This window comes from Amblyomma maculatum, chromosome 4, assembly GCF_055883805.1.
Source record: "Amblyomma maculatum isolate TAMU_Amacu chromosome 4, ASM5588380v1, whole genome shotgun sequence".
Lineage (NCBI taxonomy): Eukaryota > Metazoa > Arthropoda > Arachnida > Ixodida > Ixodidae > Amblyomma > Amblyomma maculatum.
The window spans coordinates 78063551-78089752 of NC_139347.1; the positions used below are offsets into that span (position 1 = coordinate 78063551).

At 44.9% G+C, this 26202-nt stretch overlaps 1 protein-coding gene across 1 annotated transcript; it reads right to left on the reverse strand.

Annotated features, from left to right (window-relative positions):
- Positions 1-1455: 1455 nt before the first annotated feature.
- On the reverse strand, positions 1456-17972 carry LOC146191486 (uncharacterized). Its single transcript, XM_084599959.1, has 6 exons — positions 17738-17972; positions 7885-8164; positions 5517-5623; positions 5384-5410; positions 4032-4112; positions 1456-2821 (listed from the first exon to the last, which is right to left on the reverse strand). Exons 1-6 carry the CDS (start codon positions 17769-17771, stop codon positions 2757-2759), a joined length of 594 nt encoding a protein of 197 aa, XP_084456085.1. The 5' UTR covers positions 17772-17972; the 3' UTR covers positions 1456-2756.
- Between the last annotated feature and the right edge of the window lie 8230 nt (positions 17973-26202).

Genomic DNA, 26202 nt, shown 5'->3' on the forward strand with positions numbered 1-26202 from the left:
TTCTGGGTTTGGAATGAGTACTAATGTTAAAGTAATAATTTTGAAAATTAAGAAAATAAACAAGGAAGAATTTAACGAAATGAAAAGATGGTGGTGAAGGCGCTGTTACGTCTACTCTTAAGGCGAAGTTATTGTCTAACCTGCTATGATCTTGCAAATCAATTTTGCCACGTTCACGCATAGATTAACTATCAACGACGTAAGTTGGCTTTAAAGAAATATTTAGTTTCCTCCAGCTTTTTGTCGCCTTTGATGTAGGGTTGCAAACAGCTGATAGCTCAGCCTTCTTTTGTGAATAAAGATGATGGAGTTATCCTAGCTAGTGGAGACTGACGGAAACGCCGCTGACAAACGTTGTGAGAAAGAATACAACGGGACGTTTTCCATGTTTTCCCTCCATTCCTCTGCAGCCACGAGCCAATTCGCCTTGTCATCTCTCCTCGTCTTTCAGTAACTCTAGCCGTTCTCCGTTCATTCGGAGGGCCCATGCATTCAGAAGGCCACGCCAGGTAAATATGGCATATATAGTGCTCCAAAATCTTGATGAATGTTGGACTCCACACTGAGCTCTAGAGTACTTGCCTCTCTTCTTTTCTACCTTTGCTCTCGTCCGCGCAGTTCAGAACTTTCATTATTATGAGACCCCCCCCCCCCCCCCTTTTTTTTTATTCGCTCTATCCCATGCCTGTCAGACAACGAAGGAAGAGAAAAAGGTTTGAGGAACCCATGATGTTTAGTTTAATGTTAGGTCATCCTCCTTCGTAATTTTGATCGAATTTGCGTTTGGTGTGCAAACTGCAGCACGAAGCAAAGCCTCAGACTGCCTCACTGTCCCATTCCTGACCACAAAAATAACGCGCACTGGCCGACACTTCACCACATTGTTAGATTTGTCAACATTACCTGTCTTCGTCCACGCTCTGGTCGGTACTGTTTTTCACGGCTAAATTTCGCCGGCATCCAGTAAAGCGACTTGTCCTCGACCAAGCACCAATATATTAGATTAAGCCGTTTCAGTTCCCGGAAATATTTAACAGGGCGATAATTCGAAGCGGCTTTATGCTCTCGCGAAACTCTACGAAAATGACTTGGCTGAGTATCGGTAACGGAGCGCAAATGATTTTCCACGTCCTTAATGATTATTGTCACGTGCTCAGAAAGCTGGGCGTTAACGCATGCTCTCTGAATCTGGGAAATGCTTACAAAACGACATGCTAAAATGCAGAGAAACGTTACGTGAAAAAAATCTTTGAGGGTGTGCAACGCCACGTGTACATCTAACAAACTTGAGGATTCAGTGGAGCGGTGAGCACTCCAATGCAATAAGTTAATAATTTATGTATTTATAAATACCGCCAGTCGTGTAATGAATTTGCGTAGAGAAAGCACGTGGCACCACATTGTAGTCATACAATACTAAAGAACAGCTTTGACACCAAGAACTGTCCCTGGTAAGAAAAGGATAAGATATACAACACTATGCCAGTGACAGAGTTTGGGAAAACTGCATCGAAATGACATCTAGTGATAACGTAAGGGACAGCGACATCGGCACATGCATGTCGGTAAAATGGGGACCGTCACTATTGTCTCGATTGTAGATGCCTGTTGCTAGATAAAGTTGGGATACAGTTCTCTCAAGCCCCGCCACCGGCTGATGTGTTGTATACCGATTTTGCTCACGACTGTACATGATCGACCTCCGCGAAGAAAGACTCAGCATCAAAAACTTAAATTCGAAAATTTGGATAAAGAACGGTTCAAGACAACTGCAGGTGTCATTGAAAGCATCAAAAGGTAGGTAATTAAATACGATGGCACCGGCAATGATGCTTTTTGGACTCAATATTCCTAACATCTACGCAGTAAATACTCTAATGGCTTATTTAATTAATGTAATGCAGAACTGCGCGTAATTTATGGTGTCAGGCTTTTCCAACGCAGAATGTCTGGAACAGTTAAAATAGCACGAAATTTTATTTAATGTCAGAGTGCGCTTACGGAGTGAACGTCTAGCATTTTCTATGACACTGTGCTATTTTTCATATTAAAATAATCCTGATGCATAACTTTGAAACGAAATGTTAAACGTGCTAGCAGTAACGGGGCTCAATTTTCCATTTTCAGTCATTTGGCGATCATTGGCACTATAACTGCCAAAATATTTCGATTACTGCCCTCTGTATCTCAGCTGGTGTATGTAAATTTTGTTTAGTAGCCAGACATCGTATAACAGTTGCGTAATCTGTTGTTGATTTATTGAAGGTACTGCAGGCTAGAATTTGAATGAAGTTCGTAAATTAAAATCTGCAGCTTCCTTCTACGATCCTGATGTTCAAACTGGCATGTGTGAAGTTGAGTGCAGAGGCCGAAAATACAGCTGAGGCCCAAACGCAACCTGGAGTTACTAGTTATGCGATGGGTACTACTGGTGCGATCTGCCCATTAAAATCCCAAATAGGCGATAATCTCGTTGTAAATCAAATTCGTGAGGACTATCTAATTGCATCAGCCTTCCATACATGCTTATAATGGTGCGACAAAAAGATCACCCAATTTAAAAATGGTGCAGCTGCCTATTTTCTGACGTTGTTGTTTTATAGATGAACACTAATAAATACAGTATCAATGAGATCACAGTAATGCCTAACATTATATCGATTATATTATTAACGCGAGTTACTTAAAGCTAACTGTAATACTGGCGCAGCCACCCTAATGAATTCCGCTTTTCCATCGGTCAGCATTGCTTCCGTTTAGGTGGTCGGGAAAGTAGCCGTCGCACTCCCTTCCTGGCCGGTGGAAACGTCGCGCGATGAACCTGCACGCATGATAATCAAAGAAAACAAGTTCGACATGGTGCTTACAAATCTGCACGCCTATGAGAAATATTTGGAAACATGGTCTCATTTAATGGTTTCCCTAAGAACAAAAATAAGAACTAGATATCTGGTCGATAAAAAAGTAAGTACTAGATATCTGGTCGATAGCTTATGAGCAAAAATATGGGAAAATAAGAGGCTCATTATGAGATACATGAAAAGAGCTCGTTGTGAGATACAACATAAGATATGTGTAACTCATAACGGGCCTCTGATTTCTTGATATTTGCTGATTAGCCTGACGAGGGTCTCGAATCCGACAGACTGAGTGCCATAGGAAGTGTTAAAGGGTTATCGTAGAGTAAAAACACATTCCAAGTGACACTTGAGGTTAATAGAACGTACTGCTTCCGCCACTGGAGACAATGGTTGGCGCTACTAAGCACTATCAAATGTAAATCACACGCAACGTAATTACATAAGAATGTAGAGGACTGAACAGCCGCCGTCATAACTCAATTGGTAGAGCACTGGTTGCGAAATTCGAAGATCGTGGGCTCGAAGTCCACCTGTGGTATGTGTTTTTTTTCTATTGTCTAATTATCTTGATTGTTACATTACTGCTCCACACTTACCAACGCCAAAAAAAAAAAAAAAAACACCTATGCTTTCCTTGGCGTCAGTGGCTGTTTTCTCCATTAAGGTTCATAAGTCACTCAAAGAATTCTCGTGCAATATTGGTTGACGCGAAATACCGCAATTCATGATTAAAGAGGTAATATGCAGGCCGAGAACACGACTCCATTCTTTAAAAATTTGCTATCTTCTTTGAGGCATAAACCCTTTCCTCAGTGCCGACGAGAAATACAAGCCGCGATTCGTTTCCAAGACAAAACTTGCAAGCAATTAACCCCACGACACCTATTACACGCCATGCCTTTCGCTAAGATTGGTGAAAAGCTGGCGCATCTGAAGCAGCATTTAGTAGCAAAAGGGTGGCGAATTCCAAATAGGTTCTGGTTTCTTTATTCATCAACTAGCAGTGCGAAAATTTAAGTTTTTGTTTTAACAGCTTGACTTCGCTCAGCTTCACGCGAATTGCCATTATTTAAATGATTATTTCCATAATTACCAGTGGTCCAAAAGAACTTTTTGTCGCTTTTTGTTTTTACGTTGTACCCACACAACAAATAACTGGTAAGTACTTACTTGAGTTTTGAATGACGTCATCGAAGAGGCCCGCCTCTTTATTTTCTTCCTCTCGCTTGTTAAGCCCCAAGAGGCTTCGAACTGCGGACAAAATACAGAAGAAATAGCCAATCTGTCTCTTATTTTTCGTATTTCGGCTGCCACCCGTGTACTCGTTTTGATGATAGAAGAGCGAAAACTCCCGAATAGATCGCTGCACGTGAGTATGTTCAACTTTTGCAAAACGTTGCGATCTGCGTGCATATAATTTTCTGTTAACCAAACGCGGCAACAAATTAAAATAAAAACGATGCCGAGCTGACAGGTCTAAATTAACCCATTGCACCTGTGACTGTTTGCCAGTAAATTATTACGAAGGATAACTCACTTTCGTGATTTGAGGGATACTTCAGATTTCGTTCAGAATTTTTCGAAGCATGATATTACATGGCTTCACCAAGCACGGAGCATAATAACTCCCACACAGCAATTTTCAATGATTCAAGCCTTGAAATCTTTGAAAGGCCCCCTTCAATGTCCCCAATGCCTTACTGTGTAGGCAGTCATGCACTCATTATTACCGCCCAAGTAGCGGGCTTCACAACGGCCAAGCGAAATTAAGCTACTGTTTCCTTTTTCCTCTCCTTTGGGAATGGGCTGCCCGCACGGAAAGTGTAGGGTAACAGTGTGCCATGGTGGTGCAATATATCGAGACCAGTGCTTGTCAGTGTCGTCTGTTTATATCGCTAACCACTCCGGAGCTTAATTAACGACAGCCAATCATAACCATCGCGAGCTCGCGCAATAATTTCCTTAATTATCTGAATATGAGAGCTACAGTGTAGAGCACATCTGCAGGGTACTATCGGCAGCCGCCAACGCAGTTCGTGAGCTCTATCCAAATACTTTTTACCGCCAATCATTATTCGCACAACTCTCTCTTACACAATCTGATTGCCAGACACGTTTTGGAAAAGGCGGATTACGAAATTCTCCTCGTGCTTAGCTATTAGTGCAGTTTAAAGGAACCGGGGTGGTTGACGTTAACTAAGAGGTTTTCACTAGGATGTGCCTGGTTGCTTGCATTCTTAAACTGGCGTGTAAAGTGAATTGGTAATTAATTTGCGCACTTCCGGCTTCACAAAGCGCCGTTTAAAGATGGTGGCGAACGACAGGAATCATCCATTTTTTTTTGTATGAAATGAAAAGTGAGCATGAAACGGAGGCTCAAAACAGACTGAAATGCACCACTTTCAAACTGCTTAAAATCAGCTCCAACTCGAAGGTTTTCTTTACGCACAATACACAGAGATGAATATATTTATCGATACTTAAAACTAAGTCTAATAACCAAAGCGCTGTTGTACGCTTACTCGCTTCGATGAATCGGTTGAAGATATCTGCAAGAGAATAATAAGAATGAGAAAAATAGATCTCTTGAAGGCGGCTATTGAGTAAATAGGGAGACGCGAGCTTTATAAAAGAAGTTGCGCAGCACACACGTACCCGGTCTGTAGGCGTACAGGTAGACGAGCGTGATGACAATGACAGCGAGCACCCCTAGTATGCAGAACGGTACGTAGTCGCACTTCAAGTGTTCCTTGTGCATGGCCCTGCAGGAACGATGGATGGACAGCATCAGCGACGCACGCGTCACCTTACTCCGGCTTCCAGCTATCCCACGATATTTATTTTTGGAACACTCTACTTACGCTGAGAATTATAACCTTCCTTCCTTTTAGCAGTTGCGACGCATCGACGGGCAGTTAAATAGGGTGGTCGGGAGTAAGAATTGACTATAGGTATCATAAAAATAACCTTCAGGAACAAATGCGGTCAAGATTTTACACTTTCACTCTTTTGCCGTTTCTTTCACTTAACAGCGTTTTTTCCCCCTTAGACAACTGGCGCCGGTATGTGGTCACCGTGTGTACATACATGTAAAGAAAAGTATGTGCTCTTCACGCTCTCTAACCGGGAAACCTCTTCCCCTTCCTCCACAGATGAGGAATTCACACTGGGCTACACTTTCAGGCACATAACTCAACTGTATCAAAACAGACACAACATTTATCCTCACCCGTGTAAAGGATTAAAGAGAGCGGAGGAACGTGTATTCTGCGCCTCCTTACGAACACTATGATGTGCCCGATGTGACTTAAACACTTTGACAGTGCCTTCTCAGGGGAGTGCCCGCACTATAGGGAAATCTCCTCGGACCTCTTTCGCATAGTGTGGGCGTCCTTCACCAACCCTGCCCTTACACCCAATCCAAACCCCAGCTGGGAGGACTGGGAGACAACCCTATTCGCCTGCTCCGACCTGAAAGCACAAAAGGCGGTGCTCAAACGAGCAATAGCGGCAGCGGAAGCCACTGAGGTCCCGTACTGGGGAGTCAACTTAGTGTTTGTGAGGGGAAATGCAATAATCCCGACCCCAAAGTAACCTCCATGTAACTGAGTTTTTAGAAGCAATAATCGTTTTTACCTCCGCCTCTTCAACGCACCATGGTGACTTTTTCTAGTAGCGCTGCTTTTCTCTCGAGCGCTCTACCGCCAAAAATAAGCCTGCACACATAAGCCTGTACGTTCGAGGTATACACTATAGTAGTATAATCCTATCCTGAGGATATTAACATTATCTGCCGATAGTCGTTAATTTTCAATAAAGCTAAAGCCTTTCACGGCTGTGACCTAGGGCAAGATTTGGCTTTTGGTGCTTCCCAACACATATATAATAAGTTGATGCGGATATCTATCCAATTCAGGATGTATTAGCGGCTATCACTGATGCAGCTTCAGCAGCAGGCTTTCACGGATGTGGGCTCCGCAAACACTTCAGGTTAACGCTAATGGAACATCGCCGAGTGGAGTTTCATTTCTGCCGCTAAATCCTCTTGCGAGGCACCCAAATTTCAAACAGGGCGGTCTTTTTCTCTTCGCCGCAAGCATTAGCAAGGGTTACTGATAATCAGAGAAAATTTTCTCGCTGCTTGTTTTTGATTGATAAGCAGCACTAATGAAAATTTAGGTGTTTATCCTTTTTATTCATTGAGGCAATTTCATCAATGAAATGTTCAGGGGCTATGCGACTGAAATAGAAAAGCCCATTTATTCACCTAATCATTTCCGTGCAAAGTCATTAAAGTCAGAAAGACTGCTTCCATGCATTACACAAATGACATTTACGGAGGACATAATTTGCAGTGGCTTTCTGTCTTAATGGGACTTCAATACAAGGTCTAGATCTCAACCATTATCGTGTTTATGGCCGGAATATATGACTGAGCATATAATTAGGCGATAAATTGCACGTTCTATTTGCTCAATGACACTGAGCATTACGCAACTCAGCGATCACAACTTATGTGCGGTATTTTAGCAGCCTACTCACCCTTCTGCTTACAGCGGCTGTAATCGCGATAGTTATGCAATCGCACAGAGCCGCTGCTTGAATCGATCTCGTATACCTTCTAGAGGAACATTTTTGTACTCACGAATTGGTGCTCGTGAAGACAACAATGGCTCCTAGCAGACGCATTCCCAACGTAATTGGGCATTATAATTAATTATGCTTGGTCGCGAGAAGGCGAGGATAGCAAGAGGCGGCAGAGAGTCGGCGGGCGGAGGAGATTAGAAACTTTGCGGGATAAGCTGGCCGCGGTTGGTACAAGAGAAGATTAACTGCGAAGACGTGATAGAGGCCTTTTCCTGTGCTGGTAGCAGACAGGCCGATCGATGATGGTGCTTACGCTAGTGGTTTCGTCAACCTAGACGTTGATTCTACATATGTTTTATGTTTGGTCAGAAAAAAAAAAAGCAAATGGAACAAAATAAAACAAGGCCCCTAGAAAAAAAGGCTCACAGGCACTTGCCTCAGGTAGCGGTTCTTTTCTTTGAGGCCCACGTATGTTCCGTCAGGCATCTTGAAACCACGCGAGGCTTTTTTGCGCGCCTTCTTTTCCGCTGGCTTCTTTTCTTCCTCTTTCGTTTTCTCTTCGCCTTCCTTCTCCTCCACCTTCTCCTTTGCTTCACCGGCTACAGCCTCGCCTTCTTCCTTTCCTTCGCCCTTCGGCAGCGCTTCACCGGACTCGCCGTGGTGCACCGCTTCTTGACCGCTGCTGGATGAGGCTACTGGTTGCCCACGCTCCAGACCTGCGATAGTTAACGTTGGGAAAAAGTCGCGCCATTGATGAAACCTCTATATGAAATGAATGAGGATTACATACAGGCGCCCATTGAACCTCGCGCCGCTCCTCGAAGTGCAAACTTCGAAAAAAAATCTATCCTGAAGCAACCAAGGCAAAAATGCCTGGGCGATTAATTCGTCTCAACGGCTGCTAAGAAGCATTTTTCTCGCAGCCGTGGACAGGAACTTGGACAGTAGGTTTGACAACCGCACGATGTTAAAAGTTTTCAGTTATGTCGATTATTTTTTCAGTACTTTTAAGCAAACAAGACACAACTGCTTTCCAATCCACTGTCAAAGAAACTTTAGCTGGTTTTAAAGATCTTAGTCATGGTTTGAGATACACCTGTGGATTGTCACAAAATAATCAGCCACATTTTCTGGACTTGGAATTCCTCTTGGAACAAGGGAGAATCTGTTGGATATACAAACCTCGAAGCCAGAAGAAACTTTTGTCTTACGAATCGTCCCAATCCAAAAACGTTAAACTGGCTACTACCTGAGGCATGCATTCACATTTGCGGCAATAAACCGCTAGACTGGACCCAGTTCCTTTTCCGAGCAGGCGTTCGTATTCCCTCACTGAGTGTTCATTCAGGCATCTTCTCGTTTGTCCTATATACAATTTTCCACATGTTAGAGGAACCTGGTACATCACCCCTTCTCTACAACTGCCAAACATAAAAATGCCTTCGGCTACAGGTTCTCTCTTTAGTGCGTTCCTTATTGATCCTGGAATGCAATTTGGCCAGCTTACAAGGAGCGGAAAACACTGCAGGTACCTTGAACTTATAGGCAACTTTCTTCAAATTATGTGCTGCACAGTGGATGTATGGAACGACAACTGGCCTCACCCTCCTATTCTCCTCTAAATTATTCTTCATTTTCTTGCCCTTGGCCTTCTGAAACAGGAATGCAGCCACTGCCGATATCACTGTCTGTGGAAACTCTGCTTTTTGCGGTCGTGCAATCTTCAACTGGAAACTTTCCTCCATGCAGCACTGACAGGGCTTCTTCAATGCTGATTCTACGCCCGAGGACGCTTTATTTGATACCGCAATTCTTGATAGAAGTCGAGACAGCATAGCCCGTGAATTGGAGGAAGCTTCCTTTATACCTAAAAAGGCCCAGCATGTATGAGTGACGCGTCGAAACCGCTCTATAAGACCGAATTTGCCTTCTTAGAAACACTTTGTTAAATATTCGTTATTGACCGCGCATGGGTGGCTCATTCATCGCCCATGTACCTTTTAGTTGTATACTTTGTCAAGAACAACGGAATTATTTTGAGTTGCCATCTTTTTTTAGCTTTTGACCTTGTTTCCGTTTTATCGCTCTTATGACCCTTTACATCATATGGCGTTGACTCATCTGATTTTCCTGACACTGCTTCCGCAAACCTGATTTATTAATCGTCTGTGTTCTTTCGTTGTTATAACTTTTTCCAGACCAACGGAATGTTTTATCATTATTTTGTGTTGCATCATATTTTAGCCTTGTCACTTGCTTTGGGTTTCATTGCTCTTAAAGGTCAACTCCGGTGGTTTTTCCATCATTTTGTGTTTTTGGTTGAATTACATTCCTCGACACGTCCTGACTCGAACACAAAAAAACGTTTTTCGAAATTCCAATTAGAAGTATTTTTAAAAAGAATAAACAGCAAATCGAAACCGAAACTGCTTTCACGGCCAGAAACGACGTCCCAAGTGGCGAAATGGTGACGTCACACTCAGTATTAGAGAAACACTCGTACGTGCGTTGGATGGTGAAAATAAAGTATGGAAATCATGAAGCATTGCATAAAATGTCTAAGGTAGTTCAATATAAGCCTCACACTTTCATAATCATGCAGGAAGTGGATAGTAACGCCGGTATACTGTTTGTGACGTCAGAAACTCAGTGTTGCCGGCAGAAATAGCCTCAACTTAAGCCATGAAAACAGCATATTTTAAAGTCGTGTTGCGCGCGAACGGATTATCGTACGGCGCCCAAATTTTGTAGAATGCATGAGGACGGAGAGGAGAATCCAAAGTAAAATTTTTATTAGATTATTCGAATGTCAAAAAAAACCCCGGAGTTGCCCTGCTGTTTACACGATGCGACGTTGACTGCATGTGATTGTTTCTCCTACCGCTTTCGTATATATTGTGCACGTTTTGCTCAATAAAGAATAGTTGCTAGTCAGCGCTCTTTCCTGTCCCTTCTTTTCGCTTTTGGGCTACTTCATTTGCGCTAATTTTTTTTTTTCATATCACTCGATACTGTATCGTCGATACTTCTATGCATCACTGAACTCCGAGTATGATAAACGCGGTAATATTATTAGCGAAGTTATAAAATTTTGCCACGCTTTCTGGAACCTTTAGTGCATTCCTATAACGCAGTTGTTTTCTGAAAGAGCTTAAACGGAATCCGTCAGCGCGGGTTACGGTTGACACTCTGCAAAGCTGGCCTTGTTAGAACTTCACATTGAACTGAAGTCATGCATGGTTACGACGAAGCAATCGCTTCCACAGGCACAATAGCGAAAAATGTATTTAGGCGAGCGTTGTTCAAACGAACTGACTGACCTCTGAGCACTTGGCTACTACAAACAAATCTGGAACTTTTTCGGTTGCGTTTCATTTCATATATTTCACGTCACATACCCGGTGGCTCCTCCGTTTCCTCTCTGCTAAAAGGCGAGGCTGCGTGCGGTGGAGGAACTAAGCAGTTATTTTGTCATTAGTACGACAAACGACTTTTGAAGCTGCGCACTTTTTAAATCTAGAAGAAAAAAATAAAATAAAATGGCTTAACGTTTTTATGAGCTCCAAAAGAACCCCACAATGTGGGCTTCCGTAAGCGAGGCAAGTGGGTAAAACTTCTCTACATAAGTAGACGAGCACGTTTCAGTGCTGTGTTTGATGTAGGCACCTTTTAATAGCAGATAAGAGTGAAGCATAGCCACGCTGACTCGAGGATCCTGGAGGTATAAGAAAGTCAAGTTTCACTAGCGTGGCTTGAGAACTACGGATAATTGCAGTAAAAATAGAAGTGTTCTTTTTTTTAGCAGAGTTTGTCTAATATGATGTTAATCAATTCACATATTTCAGAAAAACTGTAAAAGTTTTCATTCTTTAAGGAACAAAGTTATCTTTACAGGTTTTATTCAAATTTCGTTAACAGTTTCTGGCAAAAAAAAAAAATGACAGCACAATTTATTATTCAAACTTAGGTGCTGAAAAAGAGCGTTCACATACCTTTAAGTCGTATATTTCATAAACGTTTTGACGTGATAGTTTTTACAGAGAAAAAAAAAAAAAAAGCCTAGTGGAAACCCCTTCGCGGCGCAGTTACATATAATGGATTTGTTTTCAATGAAACGCTATAAACTACAAGAACGGCAGTTAGCCGACTGCATCTTGGCCGGCTGAGACCTTAAAAGGTCGGGTTGTTGGCGGCAAGCAGAGCCAACATACGGAGCCTGGAGATATAGGGTCGTGCATAAGTCATTGCTTTCGTCAGCATACTGCATGAGCACGCCGATTGACGGAAATCAGATGGCTAGGAGGCAGACAAGCAGGCGGATGGAAAGGACGGAAGAGCGGCTACGGTTATAGCAGTGCGCACGGTCCTTATAGTGTTTGCCTTCCTTCCGTTTTCGTTGTCGATTCTCTTCCTTTGTTTCTGTGTGTCTATAAACAGTTTAGCGGATTCGTGGTACGCCCTCGCTGCTCACAAGTAAACCACTTCATGAGCATCTACTTGCCATTGGCTCCTCCAGTTTTAAAAGAAGGGAATATATAGATTGGTGAGGCTGAGCAGACGGGGCGTTTGAAGGAAACTCCGAGCAAGAGGGGACCTTGAGTGAGCGCGCCAACCTAATGTCTGACTCAAAGCGGCTTCAACATTTGCCGTTTTTTATTATCGTGTATGGGTAAAACACACGATATGCTAAAAATGTATTTTCGATAACAATACTCCTATACTTTCATTTTCAGTACGCGATATCTAATGCCGATACACAAAGTATACATAAAGATAGTATTGAAGATGCTTGTATCTTCGATACTGCCCATGACTGCGCGCAAGTATTACTCATAGTCAATGGAACTCAAACGGATGATGAGTGCTTGTAACTGCCTACCTGCCCGATTGCATCGCCCTCTGTGCCGCCCAGCGCATTGCTGATCTAGCATTTCTGAAAATATCTGAGCACCATCTACACAGGAATTAACTACCATGCCAACGGCATCCAGCCACAAACAGCCGGCCGCGGTGGACATCGCAGGTGGCCGACCGAAGAGATCGGGTTGTCGCCCATCATCCATTCATTATAAAATTCGCGCATTTGAACTTTAAAGGGATACTTCAGCCATACATTTACTGTTGCTACAACGTCGCCACGTCGCTTTGCTGGTGACAGTTATGCGAATGAGGTCTGTTGACCTCATCCGCGCATTGTTACACGACTGCTGCAGTTTTTCAGCAAACGAGCTTTATATCAGACGGCACTCGACCTTTTGTTGCTATTTCTCAAAAAAAAAAAAAATTAGGCATATATTGTGCTTCTTGTGGTATTCGTTGCCCCATGCCATGAATACCCCTCCCCATCACCACCCCTTCCCGCGTCCGTGTACCGTGCGATGCCTGCGCACGATATCCCCAAGTGGCCTAAACTATGCCCGAAGCTGTCACTAAGTCTTCCCTCATAGCGAATACCAGTCTGCGATGTTAAACTTCCTATGTCATACAATATACTTCTTATCATCTCATCATATTTTAAAGCGAATTCGTCAAAGATCCCCCGTTCTCCAGAAAGCCCGCGGCGCCTTTATCGACGTCGGCGTTGTGAGCGAAAAAGCCACGGACATAGCTTTGACAGGTGGTAGTTGGCAAGGGACATGGCAGGGCCCTGACAGGTAGGAGGGTTGAGATCAGTGAGTTGTTATAGGCTATAGGTGGGATTAGCCTTGCTTATTCTGCCGGCAATTGCTCTACCGTAGCGTTACCGTAGCGTCACCGTAGCGTCAATCAACTCACTCAACTCAATTCAGGTAGGAGGCTTGTGTGACGTTATGAGGCCAGGTGACATGGCCGAGTTGGCAAGCGAAATCTCAGGATCTTAAGCAGGATCTGCAATGAGTGTTGGCCATTGGAAGCCACATTTTTTTTTTTAGAGAAACATTGCTGAATCATTTTCATTTTGGAGAAACCATTCTGAATGATTATTACCCATAATCAATTTCAAGGTCACTTATTTCTTGGGGGGACGGGAGGGGGGGGGGGGGGGGGTGATTTGTAGCAGCCATCTTCCAGCCTCTCACTTCCTTGTGAATGGAGAAGAGAACTTTTCTCATTCAACCTGTCTACTTGCGGACCATGACATGAAAAGCAATTGACATTTCGAGATGAGCATATCGATTTCGAGTGGTGGTCAACATTTCCGCGGGCACTTTTGGAAGCGAGAAATTGCGCGCATAACTCGCCTTGCCGAGAGCCGTTAAAAACGCGCGTAAAAATTTCCTGCATCCCTTAGCTGTTCCCGTACAAAGCATAACTCCGGAAGTTTTTCGGGGGTGCGGCGACTTTCTATGCCGGTGTAGCTATGTTCGTAGAACATTGGAGTAAGCAGCCCGATGCGTTACCGAGCATCTCTGTATAGTTCCCACGGTAACTTGCTTGGAGTTCCTTCGTTCTCCAACCCCTAAACATCAAAAGGCTTGCGGAGAGCTTCTGGGCTTAACAAGTCTCGTGTGTTGCTCATTCCTCATTTAAGCCGCTTGGTCAAATCTCTTGACCGCTTTGCAGTGCATTTCATATGATTGGTGATATCAATGCCACCCCCCCTCCCCCCTTCCCTAGTTGCACTAAGACAAGATTAGGAAAGGAGTGAAAAGGTAAAGTTCAAGACATTTACTATGAGAACACAATCATAATCCAGAAGCATCGGGTACACAGCTTCGCAGAGAAGCACTTCGGCATAGCTACAAGTTTCGGCAATAAAGATGCAGTCAGCTACGCTGTTGCCTGAAGTGTAAAACAAACTAAGAAATGAGCTGACAGCGGTTGCCTTCGACGCGTTGGAGAAAACATATTTAATGGGTATTTTTTAACCTGTTGTCTTGTGTACCTATTCTCCATAATGTACTGCTAATGCGTAGATAAGTGTTGTGGATGGCGTGCTATTTCGCCATTTGGGAAACTCGATCAGAACACTTGCGACAATCGTCGCCGCATGCCTTGTTTCGCGCCAACCCGTATCAGATTAAACGAAACGAGGCTAAATATCCCGAGTAAGTTTCCCCTGTTATTTACGACGTTATACCTCGCAGATCCTCTTTCTAGACGCAAATGGGGGCTGCGGAATGGTCATGCAATTGCGATGAATCCAGTTTCTGTATCAGTATTTGACCACATCCAGCTTTTTCGATGTGCTAGTCTAAGGGTTCCTCAAGGCACATCGATGGCAGAGTAAACGAAGCCTAGATTTCCCCCGGTGTACACTCACACGTGCGGGACGTATGTCCGTTTAAATACAGCCTTTGCAACCAAGAGAAAAAAGGGCTGTACTGAAGCAATGCTTGTATAAAAAAAAAAAAAAAAAAAAAAAAAAAAACATATCTCAAGACGCCTTCGACATTGTGTTAACGGGGTTCAGCGCTATTAGTCTCTCGCGATGGAAAGGAACCGACAGATTTCTTCATATCCGTTTTCGAAATCAAATTACAGCGTACCCTTTATGCAGAATAACGGCAAGTTGGCCGAGTTGGATGCAGGTCTTCTTGGGGAAAAAAAATCAACGCACACAGATGAGGACTAAGAGGGGACGCACGGCGTTTTTGTGTCTACCCCTCTTAGTCCTTGTCCATGTGTGCAGTATTTTTATTTTTTTTTCGAGATAATCCTTATCATAGAGAAGCCGAATATATACATCGGACATTTATATTGCTACGTAACAATATTTCGAATATTTGGGTATAGCTAAACCATAGGTTATTTTCTTGAACATACTGGATAAAAATACAGGAGCGTAACTGAATATAATGAACGGTATAATCCCCAGTCGTTCGATATATCGAACGGCGAGCTACATCCCTGCAAGGGAAGATTCAAGCACTGCTCTATACTATTACATTTCGATTGCGGAGGCGGGTGAGCTGCACATGAAGTTTTGGCTTGGTTTGGTTTGCCGTATTTAGCGCCGCAAAGTGACTCAGGCTATGAAAGACGCCGTAGTAGAGCGCTCCGGAATTTTCAACCAGCTGGTGTTCTTTAACGTGAACTTAGGTTGCAGAGCACACGGGAGCCTAGCTTTTCGCCTCCATCGAAAACTAGCCGCCGCGGCAGGGATCTGTAAAAGTCTTCACGACGGGAGCGTGGTGTGTTTTAGATGTTGGAATTCAGAGCCTCGCACTAGATTTACACTCCACATTGCTGTCATATGATAAAGCCAATCGACTTACTGAAGCCGAACAGCGGCAAGCACATGGCACACTTCACTCGTTTCGCTTCCCAAGGCGTTGTAGATACGAAGCGCACCATAATTTAATGGAGAATATTTTCATTATATGTAATGATACAGAAAAAATGTAGGAGGGATATACTTATGCAGTGCCTTCACAGTTGTGATGAGATAGCGTTAATGCCTGTCGTCTTCGGATTCCCTAGCAAGTCATCTTTCGCATATGCATTCATTCTGCTACCCCTTTTATCACGAATCCCCTAGTTAGCGCTTCTGTTATCTCACACATACTTCTCAGCATAGAACGTGCCTGCGCGGCCCGAGGTCAGAATCTGGGAATCCAAAGGTGCCGGATTTACATCTCTCCTCATCTCAAAGTAGCTGACCGAGTCAGCTCGGTCATGTCACGTGGTTAGTTATGTCACGCAAGCCGACACCCAATCAGGACGCGGGCACGTTAACTGTCATTTACCGCCTGTCATATGCATGCCCATGATTTTGCGCTCACAACGCCGATGCCGACAACGCCAACGAAGACTTTTCTCTAGAGCGGGGCATATATACGTTAAAATAAATCATCACAGCAGCGGCCTAGTTCTCCGCTAACAATTTTTTCCACTGATATTTAAAACTTTTTCTCGTGGCCGTGCAGTCGTTTCTTGGTAATTACCAGTATTACCAATAGGTTATGTTAACCATTCCTATCACAATTTTCAGCAGACGCAGTATTCATTGAACACGCATAGCTTATTGCATAGTTGTTGACCCATTTTCCAGCCTCTTTTAGCTTGTTGCCCACAACACAGCCATTAGGAAATCATTGAATGATTCTATATGTACTGGCTGGCCTACATGTGTCGTCCTGCAACGAGTCATTTGCGCTGGGTGGCGTCTGTTCGCTGACTCGTATTTGAGCAGTGAAAATCGAAAAGGAGCGATAAAAATATACCCCATTGTTTTTACGTTTTGCAGAATTTCATTTAGAAAACAGCGAGAGATACACCAGTGTGGTCTGAACAGCAAGGCGAACTGTATTAAAATTATTTGAAATCAATAATCAGGTGCTCAGTTCAATAAAACAAAACCTTTCTATTTTTAGTTTCCCGGGTAACGATGAAATTTTGAAATAAAAATGTTAATATTGAAGTCACGTCCAGGTATTAATTATTTAACTGGCAATATGATTCGATATATGAAACTTCAAAAGTACGTATTCGACGTCTTGTTGAGCTGCTTTTCTTGTCGCAGAAATCGCTTACTGCTTCTACAGCATCAAATGCACAAAATACCATGTATTTGATGCACAAAAATATATAAGAGCCGCACCATTGTATAAATAATTATTACCAAAGAAACTAAAGAGACATTGAACACAAAAAAAAATGCGCACTTTAGAATAAACATCAAATTCGTGCAAACCGACCCAATGAACTTTCAAATGCATATTTTTAAGTGAAACATATTGATTTGTATTGCCAAATAAACAAATTTTATTTAATGTTCGCAGTTTGCGATTCTAAGCATAATATTGCCCGATAAAATGAAAAATGTATAGTTAGCGTTCACTTAGTTAATGGCTCAAATATTGTATTACGTGTTGTATTATTGCTGCGGTAATATTATTATTAGTACTGCCTCTTTGTTGTTATTATTATTGTACTATTAATGTAACTGCTGTTGCACCTTGTCCGAGTTGTATCACGTTGATAATTTCCGCCTTGCGGTATAATCCTAGGGCAGGACAACTGCCCGGATTCTGAAACAACACTGAATCGGTTCGTTTAGCCGTGTGGGTACGCTCAAGTAGATTAAATGCGCAATTAATATGTTATTTGAGATTTGCTCTAGCTTCGAAACAAGCTTAAGGAAAGTAAGCCATTCACAGTTTGGTCAATGCATCTACATGCCTCCTGGGGGGTGCTAGCCTCAAAAGCACTGGCGAGTTACGTTAGATATTAGATCAGGCTTAGGCTTAGATCAGGCCCTGGTATTTCTCCGTGCCGGGGAATTCCAACATATTTGTGACTCAATTGCACGGTTATTGAAGGTCAAGTAATTAAAAAGACGGGGTTTCATCCTGACAGCCCCGTACCTTGCTGATGGGGGGTACCATCAGATTGCGGCATGGTTTCCGGAGATCCTGGGAACAGCTCGGGCGTCAATTGGTTCTGCGTGGCTGCACTGCAGTAGCGCGCTGGGCGCGAGCGCTCTCCAGAATTCACGGCGCCGTCGCTTTTGAGAGCAGATGTTGAGAGCGTCGGAGAGGAGGGCACCTTGTGTGCCGAGACACTTCCTAGCGCCCTGACGCCGGCCTTGGACGAGGCGGAGATCCTGGAGCCTCGACGTTCTCCGCCCGCATGTCTGCCCAGAGAGGCCGACGACGACTTCCGCTTGGAATGCGCGTGTTTTGAGATTGTGCTCTTCTGCAAAGCGGAAATTGAGCGACGACGCTGAGTCAGTGAGTGCACGTTGAATAATGATTACGTAGGAGTAGCTCTGCGGCACTAAAGATTCGCTATCTACTCTTGGTGGCTGCTACTGAGTACGTCTATTACTGAGTGAAAGTATTTCGTATTCCTTCGCCTTAAACGATGGTAATAACAAGACGTCTTAGCTAAATGTAACAATATTTTAAAATACTATGTGCCCTAGTATAGTCAGAACAACCGAGAACTATTACGAATCCCTCATCCTTGTCTGAGGTGTTCTTTTTCTTCGTCAAAGCTCATTAATTAGCATCAATTAGTTAGTTAAGTTTTTAATCATTGCTTGAAGAGCAAAGTGTCAATGCGAAATTTGTACATCGCATTACAGAATGGCTAACTATGTTGCTTCCATCAAGCTGCGAATTTAAGCGGTTTTATTTTTCCACTGCTCCAGGGTACCGAAAGTTGCTGTTTGGGACGTTTATCTCTGGAGACCATTACGTGTTCTGATAAATAAATAAAGAGTTGAATTGAAGTCATTGGCCTGCAAGGAATGTTAAGCTTAAGTTCACTTCACCGATGCGCACACGAAGCTTCATTGGAGCGAATTGTCCAGACGAAAGCCGACTTCGATCTCGTTGCGTCTCGGGGCTTTCAAGTAATGCGGTGACGTGAAAGCGGATAAAGGCGGATAATAACGCGACTGCTTTAAAAGTCCCACGTCCCACACTCTCCGGTGTTGGCGTTGGCGTTGTGTGCAATAAATCACGGACATGGCAGGGCATTGATTGGTAGTAAAGTTCCCTTCAGGAGACCGCATGCGATGGTTGCGTTGGCAAGAGCTGCCAAATTGATCCTGTCCTTTGAGAGGGGGTGAAAATAAGAGAACCTGTCTTTGTCCTTATATTATACATTATTATTATATTGAATTATTATACACCTAGTCCATGTAGGCACGTTCGTACGGCTTTGGTTAAGCCGGGCTTGATATCTAGGATGTGTGGTCGCGCACGTAATGCAGTAGTTCTTGACTGTATGTTAATTAGTATGTACGATATAATAGACGTACAAAATAAGGCATTAGGGCTTAGGCGAGTTGCAAAGTGAATGTACACAAACGAGCATTGTCAATAGGTGGCGCGGAAGGGGGCCATAAACGCTGCCTCACCCATACCCTTTAATGGCGCAGCTTGCCCGTTGTGTACAGCGCGAAAAACGAAGACCGGAGAAGAAACATGCATCGATCTCATCCCTTTTCACCCCTTCTGCGCCTGCGCAAGGCTGCGCTTGATGTCTTTTTAAACACGAGTTCTTCGTAATAAAAAAGTTTTGTTGATAGCGCTTTGTTTCTCTGCCCGTATTTATATCTAGTCTTCGTTTTTCTCGCTATACACAACGCTGAACGTTCATAAAATTGCCCAGGTTTCAGTCCTGCAAAAGCTAAAGTGCCCCCTTCCTCTATTTTTCCAACTCCCAATTGTTTAACAAGATGAAAGAAGACAACACCCCACGCTCGCCCCTGTGTTCATTAAACGGAAGGAAGAAGACAATCGTTTCTCTCAGATGCACCTTTTCATATCCTCGTTGGAGGTATTGAGGGCGTGCTTCTACTTCAGAACAAAAGGCCTCTCAGCTTCCCCGAGTATGCGTTCCTCAATAGCGCTTTGTGTTCTGAAGCAGGCGGTTGCTGACCCCGCATGCGGTGAAAGAACACTTATGCTTCTCATGCTAAAACTATGATGTTTGGTTTTGTTTGGTTAGGTTTATTGCGTTCAAAGTTCCCAAGCGGCTAAGGCTACGAGCTACGCCGTATAGTGAAGGACTTGACACCCTGGGCTTCTTTAACGTGCTCTGACATCGCACAGCACGCGGGCGCCTTGCTTGGTCGTCTCGTGGTCGCGTGTGGGAACCTTATATGCACCATGGAAACGACATTGCACTACTGCCGGTACTGTATGAGAACTAAAGGCCTACTTCGCTTGTGTAAGACGCCGTTTACGACATGTGCTGTTATCGGGCGAAAAAGAAACGCTTCCTAGGTATAATACTTGCGCAGAATTCTTTTCATGACGCTCGTTGTGAAGCTGCTAGAGATACCTTGCATGGTCCCCTTGCTTCATCGCCAAGCGCCGCTAATGAATAATAAACGTGCAATATATCACACAGAAGCCCTGGGCAACGAAATCTTTCCACGAAATCATCCATCTAGATGTTGCCTAAAAAGGAAGGCTGAGAAAATTCCAACATAACAGATGTACATGTCTTATCGTGCATTTTTATTGGAGAAGGAGAATAAATAAATATTGAAGGAGCAAAGAAGCGTTCTAGCTGTTGGAGCTCCACGCGAGTGACCACTCAGGGTTGTATGCTTCATTTGTATGCGTGCGCCAAGGGAGTGCTCACCTCGTGTGTCTGTGTCTTGGAGGATGGGCTTTCGCCACCCCGAGGTTCGTCCGACGGTTTCTTGGCGGGCGAACTCCCTCGGGTGGCTGACATCGCTTCGTCACAGATACCAGGGACGCTTGTGTTTACTGAGCCGTTTGCATCGGTGCCGGATCCACTCGGAGCGTGGGAAGCGGTTACTTGGCCATCGGCACGTTCCTGAGGAACGTCATTTTTAAGAGATCAGGCTGACTGTGTGTGTTCAGTGAACAATTATGCTGATATACACACCGGTACTGTGAATTGAGGTTTGAGTGGCTGGAAGACTGACAGCTCTGACATAAAACATCATGAATGCTGGAGCAAGTGAAAGTTGGGAATATGTTATCAAAATATACAGTCAAGCTGCCATGCTGCTGCGGCTTTGTGGAACGCCCGTGACATGCAAGAGCAGCGTTATTGATCAATTGCAACAGCTTGCATAGACAACTGATGTGTTTTGTCGCGAGGTACGGCTACCGCAAATAAATTGCTAGAACAGATAAAGGTAACTCGCTATGGACTATGAACTTGTCTTGGAGCTCCAATGATTGGAGAGAGTTAGAAGAAGCAACAGAGCCTTGAGCTCAGAAATGTGAACTAGTGAGCTGCGTAGACTAATGATAACACTGACACACACACACACACACACACACACACACACACACACACACACACACACACACACACACACACACACACACACACACACACACACACACACACACACACACACACACACACACACACACACACACACACACACACACACACACACACACACACACACACACACACACACACACACACACACACACACACACACACACACACACACACACACACACACACACACACACACACACACACACACACACACACACACATGTATATATATATATACATGTGTGTGTATATATATATACATGCTTCATATCCTATATATATATATATATATATATACATATATACATATGCCGGATATATATATATATACATATATATATCCGGGCTTCTGACGCCGCCGCTAACATTGACATTTCCGCACTACCGCCGAAAATGCCGTACCAGATGATCAGCCATGACGACGAAGCTGACAGCGCCGACCTTGCCGCTCTTCCGCCGCAAATGCCGAAAGGGACGATCAACCCAGATAATTTTGTTAGCGCTGACCTCGCCGTTTCCATTGATGGGCTGGCGGTACATGCTCTGGTGGATACCGGGGCAGATTTTTCAATTATTAGCCAGAAACTGGCCGACACCCTGCGCAAAGTAAAAACTGAATGGACTGGGCCAGTAATAAGAAGTGCTGGGGGTCAGCTACTGGCACCGACAGGGAAATGCACTGCCCGGATAGGAATAGGAAACGCGGTGTTTGTTGGCAGCTTCGTTATTCTCCCTGACTGCTGCAAAGACCTCATCTTGGGCATGGACTTTCTGCGTCTTCATGGGGCTGTAATCAGCATCCGTGACAGCATCGTTGCCTTCACCAATAACCATGAAGACCTTGGTTATGCGCAAGTACCACTATTGCCCTTACGCGTCGCCAATGAGACGGTGACATTACCTCCGAGATCATGTTCTCTTGTTGAAGTGAAATGCGACGTGGCGCATACAGGCGATGGCGTCGCCGAACGGGCAGTTACCCTGGTACTCAGCCGAGGTGTTTCTATAGCTCGAGGGCTGGTCAACTTGACCAATGGGCATACCGAACTGCTGCTGACAAACTTCAGCGACGAGCGTCAGCAAATTCCGAAAGGCACAACTGTGGCCTTTTTCGACAGCCTCCCAAATGCGCAGCACTGTTGCTTACTGCAACAGAGAGGATCAGTGTGCAAGACACCCGTAACCATCGTTGATGTGAGCCCAAATCTGTCTTCTTCAGAGCGGGACCGCCTTTTAGATCTCATAGATCAATTTCGAGACTGTTTTGCTTCAGAATCGCGGATCGGCCAAACGCCTTTGACAAAACATCGAATTATCACGGATGACTCGATTCGCCCGATTCGACAAAATCCTTACCGTGTGGCTCCAAAAGAACGTGAAGCCATTCAGCGCCAGGTGGCCGAAATGCTTAGAGACGACGTTATCCAGCCGTCACAGAGTCCCTGGGCTTCCCCCGTGGTACTTGTTAAAAAGAAAGACGGCAGCTTACGATTTTGCATAGACTATCGCAAGCTCAACCAAGTGACCAAAAAAGACGTGTACCCTCTCCCTCGCATCGACGACTCCTTGGATCGCCTACGAAATGCACGTTACTTCTCGTCGATGGACTTGAAAAGTGGATATTGGCAAATCGAAGTGGATGAGAGGGATCGGGAGAAGACAGCATTCATCACTCCCGACGGATTGTATGAGTTTAAAGTCCTTCCGTTCGGTTTATGCTCGGCGCCAGCAACATTTCAGAGACTGATGGACACTGTGCTTTCGGGACTTAAGTGGCAAACATGCTTGGTGTATCTTGACGACGTGATAGTGTTTTCGGCTACATTTGAAGAGCATCTACTCCGTTTGCTAGCTGTGTTTCAGGCCATACAATCTGCGGGCCTCACATTAAAACCCGAGAAGTGCCACTTCGGTTACGAGGAGCTGCAGTTCTTAGGCCACGTCGTCAGCCAAGAAGGTGTTCGGCCGGATCCTGAAAAGCTCTCCGCAGTCGCCAAGTTCCCAACACCTACGGACAAAAAGACATTGCGGCGCTTCTTGGGTCTTTACGCCTATTACCGTCGGTTTATTGCTGGCTTCTCACGAATAGCCTGGCCATTAACTTCACTGACTCGTGACAACGCTGTCTTTCGCTGGGGTGAAGAACAGCAACAAGCTTTCAATGAGCTGAGGAGGCGTCTACAGACACCACCTGTCCTGGCGCACTTTGATGACGACGCCCCTACACTGCTTCATACCGATGCCAGCAACGTGGGCTTAGGTGCTGTATTAGTGCAGCGCCAGGATGGTGTGGAAAAGGTAATTGCTTACGCCAGCAGGACCCTATCTAAAGCAGAAGCGAACTACTCGGCAACCGAAAAAGAATGTCTTGCAGTGGTATGGGCGGTTATGAAATTCCGCCCTTATTTGTACGCTCGCCCCTTTCAAGTCGTCAGCAACCATCACTCTCTCTGTTGGCTGACGAACTTAAAGGACCCTTCAGGGAGACTCGCGCGTTGGAGCCTTCGATTGCAAGAATTTGACATGGCAGTTATTTACAAATCTGGAAAGAAGCACACAGATGCAGATTGCCTTTCGCGAGCGCCGGTCGAACCTTCCACTATGACCGATGAAGACACTGCGTTTTTAGGTGTCATAGATGACGCAACGCTTTCCCAACAGCAGCGAGAGGATCAGGAATTGCTCCCTCTTAATGATTTCTTGGAGAAGCGAACTACGGTTGTGCCGAAGATTTTCGCCCGAGTAATCTCTTCATTTTTTATTCGCAACAACGTCCTTTACAAGAAGAACTTCCGTCCTGGGGGAAACAGTCTTCTGCTCGTCGTCCCATCGGTTCTCCGCACTGAAGTTTTGCAAGCGTGCCACGACGAGCCAACCGCCGGTCACCTAGGCTACACCCGCACGTTGGCTAGAGTACAGCACGGATACTACTGGCCAAAACTGCCGGCGACAGTGAAACGCTATGTACGTACGTGCATTGACTGCCAGCGCCGTAAATCACCCCCTGTAAAACCAGCTGGCCTACTCCACCCTCTTCAAGTGCCAGCGACACCTTTTAAGCAAATTGGCATGGACCTCCTGGGACCATTTCCGACGTCTACAGCCGGGAATAAATGGATAATTGTCGCCACTGATTATCTGACCCGCTACGCGGAGACCAAGGCTCTGCCAAAGGGTACCGCCGCCGAAGCAGCTAGGTTCTTCGTTGAGAACATTGTCCTGAGGCATGGCGCTCCGGCACTTATTATAACTGACCGAGGAACTACATTTACGGCCGAACTTTTGGAAATCGTTCTTCGCCTCAGTGGTACCAGTCACCGTAAAACTACTGCCTATCACCCTCAAACCAATGGGTTGACGGAACGCCTCAATAAGACCCTCGCAGACATGCTTTGCATGTACGTCGACGTAAACCACAAGAATTGGGACGAAATACTTCCCTACGTTACGTTCGCCTACAATACGGCCCGCCAAGACACCACTCGCATGACACCATTCAGCCTCCTTCACGGGCGACCAGTAACAACTATGCTGGATGCAATGTTGCTCCCGAATGCCGACACCGATGATCTCGACCAGGACGCCGAGGAATTCGCTCAGCGTGCAGAGGAAGCTCGCCAACTAGCTCGTGTGCGGATTCAAAATCAGCAGGAGCACGATGCACAACGCTACAATCAGAGACACCGGCATGTAATGTACGAACCTGGCGACAAAGTGTGGGTCTGGACACCTATTCGCCGCCGTGGACTCTCAGAAAAACTATTGCGACAATACTTTGGACCCTATGTTGTTCAGCGACGTTTAACCGACGTCACTTATGAGGTGATGCCAGACGGGGTGTCGACATCAAAGCGACGCCAGCACCAAGCTGACGTCGTCCACGTCGTGCGTATGAAGCCATACCACTCAGTCTGACCTTAACCTCCTACCTCCTTTTGTTCTCATCGGGACGATGCTTCCTAAGGAGGGGGGCAAATGCCGCATAGAAGACGACGCAAAAGATGACGACAAGCGCGAGCCTGGAAGTGAAAGAAGCTTGAACACAAGACTTGTTCTGGTCGACCATTCAAACCATCTATTGCTAGGTTCTCCTTGGTCTTCTACCGAGACGTGACAATATATATTATACACAAATAGGATGTCACTTGTTATATAGCCAAATCTAAACTACAGAAGATAGAAGAGCTAGGGTACAGTGCACTAGAGAAAACATAAAGATCTCAATCTTGAACTGCCACTTATTGCGGGTTGACATTGATTGTCGATACTCTTGATTTTGTATTAGCTTATTACGGCACAAAATATACACAAATGCCGCAAAGTTAGAGTCCATGTTTAGTGCTTGTGCTAAAAACACTGAGACATAACTGAGTATTTAAGCCCCGCTGCAGTCGGTGCGCCACCACTTGTGTTAATAAAAGCCTAAAGACCACAAGCAACGCTCTGGACCGTACGCGGCCCACACGTATTCAGCCGAAACAGCGTGAATCCTTACTAGTCCCTCAACCAAACGAATGTTCAATGCGCAGAATCGCTTGTTTTCGGCGATGCATTAATTCGGATTCTCTTCCCGGAGATTCTTAACGCACAAAAATTACTCGTATGTACTGCATCGTACTTTTAAGAGGTATCACGTTGACTTTTGTCTCTGCTAGTCCTGCCCTCTCGAGAAAAGTATAAACGCGGCCAAAAAGAATACTGTTTTTTGGCTTTGTGGTGTTTGACTTCATAAAGCGACTATGGCTATGAGACGCTGTAGTGGAAGGCTCCGTAAACTTCGACCAAATAGGGTTCTTTAACGTACACTGCCATCGCACCGCACACGGGCGCCTTTCTTTCTCCTCCATCGAAAAGCTGCCGCTGCGGGTATTCGATCCCTAACCTTCCGGCACAGCAGTCCAGCGGCCTCACCACAGCACCAAAACGGTGAGGCTGGCGAAAAAAACATGCGCGTAAGTAGATATTAGAAACTTTTAGTTTAGCGCTGCCGCTTACCGCGGCCGTCTAACACTACCGCGCACCGTCAGCACAGCACGCGCTAATT

Excerpts from the sequence above, each read along its gene's own strand:
- LOC146191486 (XM_084599959.1), bottom strand. The coding sequence starts at position 17,771 with ATGCCGCAATCTGATGGTACCCCCCATCAGCAAG. Across the intron at positions 5,624-7,884 it reads GAAAAGAACCGCTACCTGAG|GGCCATGCACAAGGAACACT; the intron begins GCAAGTGCCTGT and ends TCGTTCCTGCAG. Across the intron at positions 4,113-5,383 it reads CAACCGATTCATCGAAGCGA|TTCGAAGCCTCTTGGGGCTT; the intron begins GTAAGCGTACAA and ends TTTTGTCCGCAG.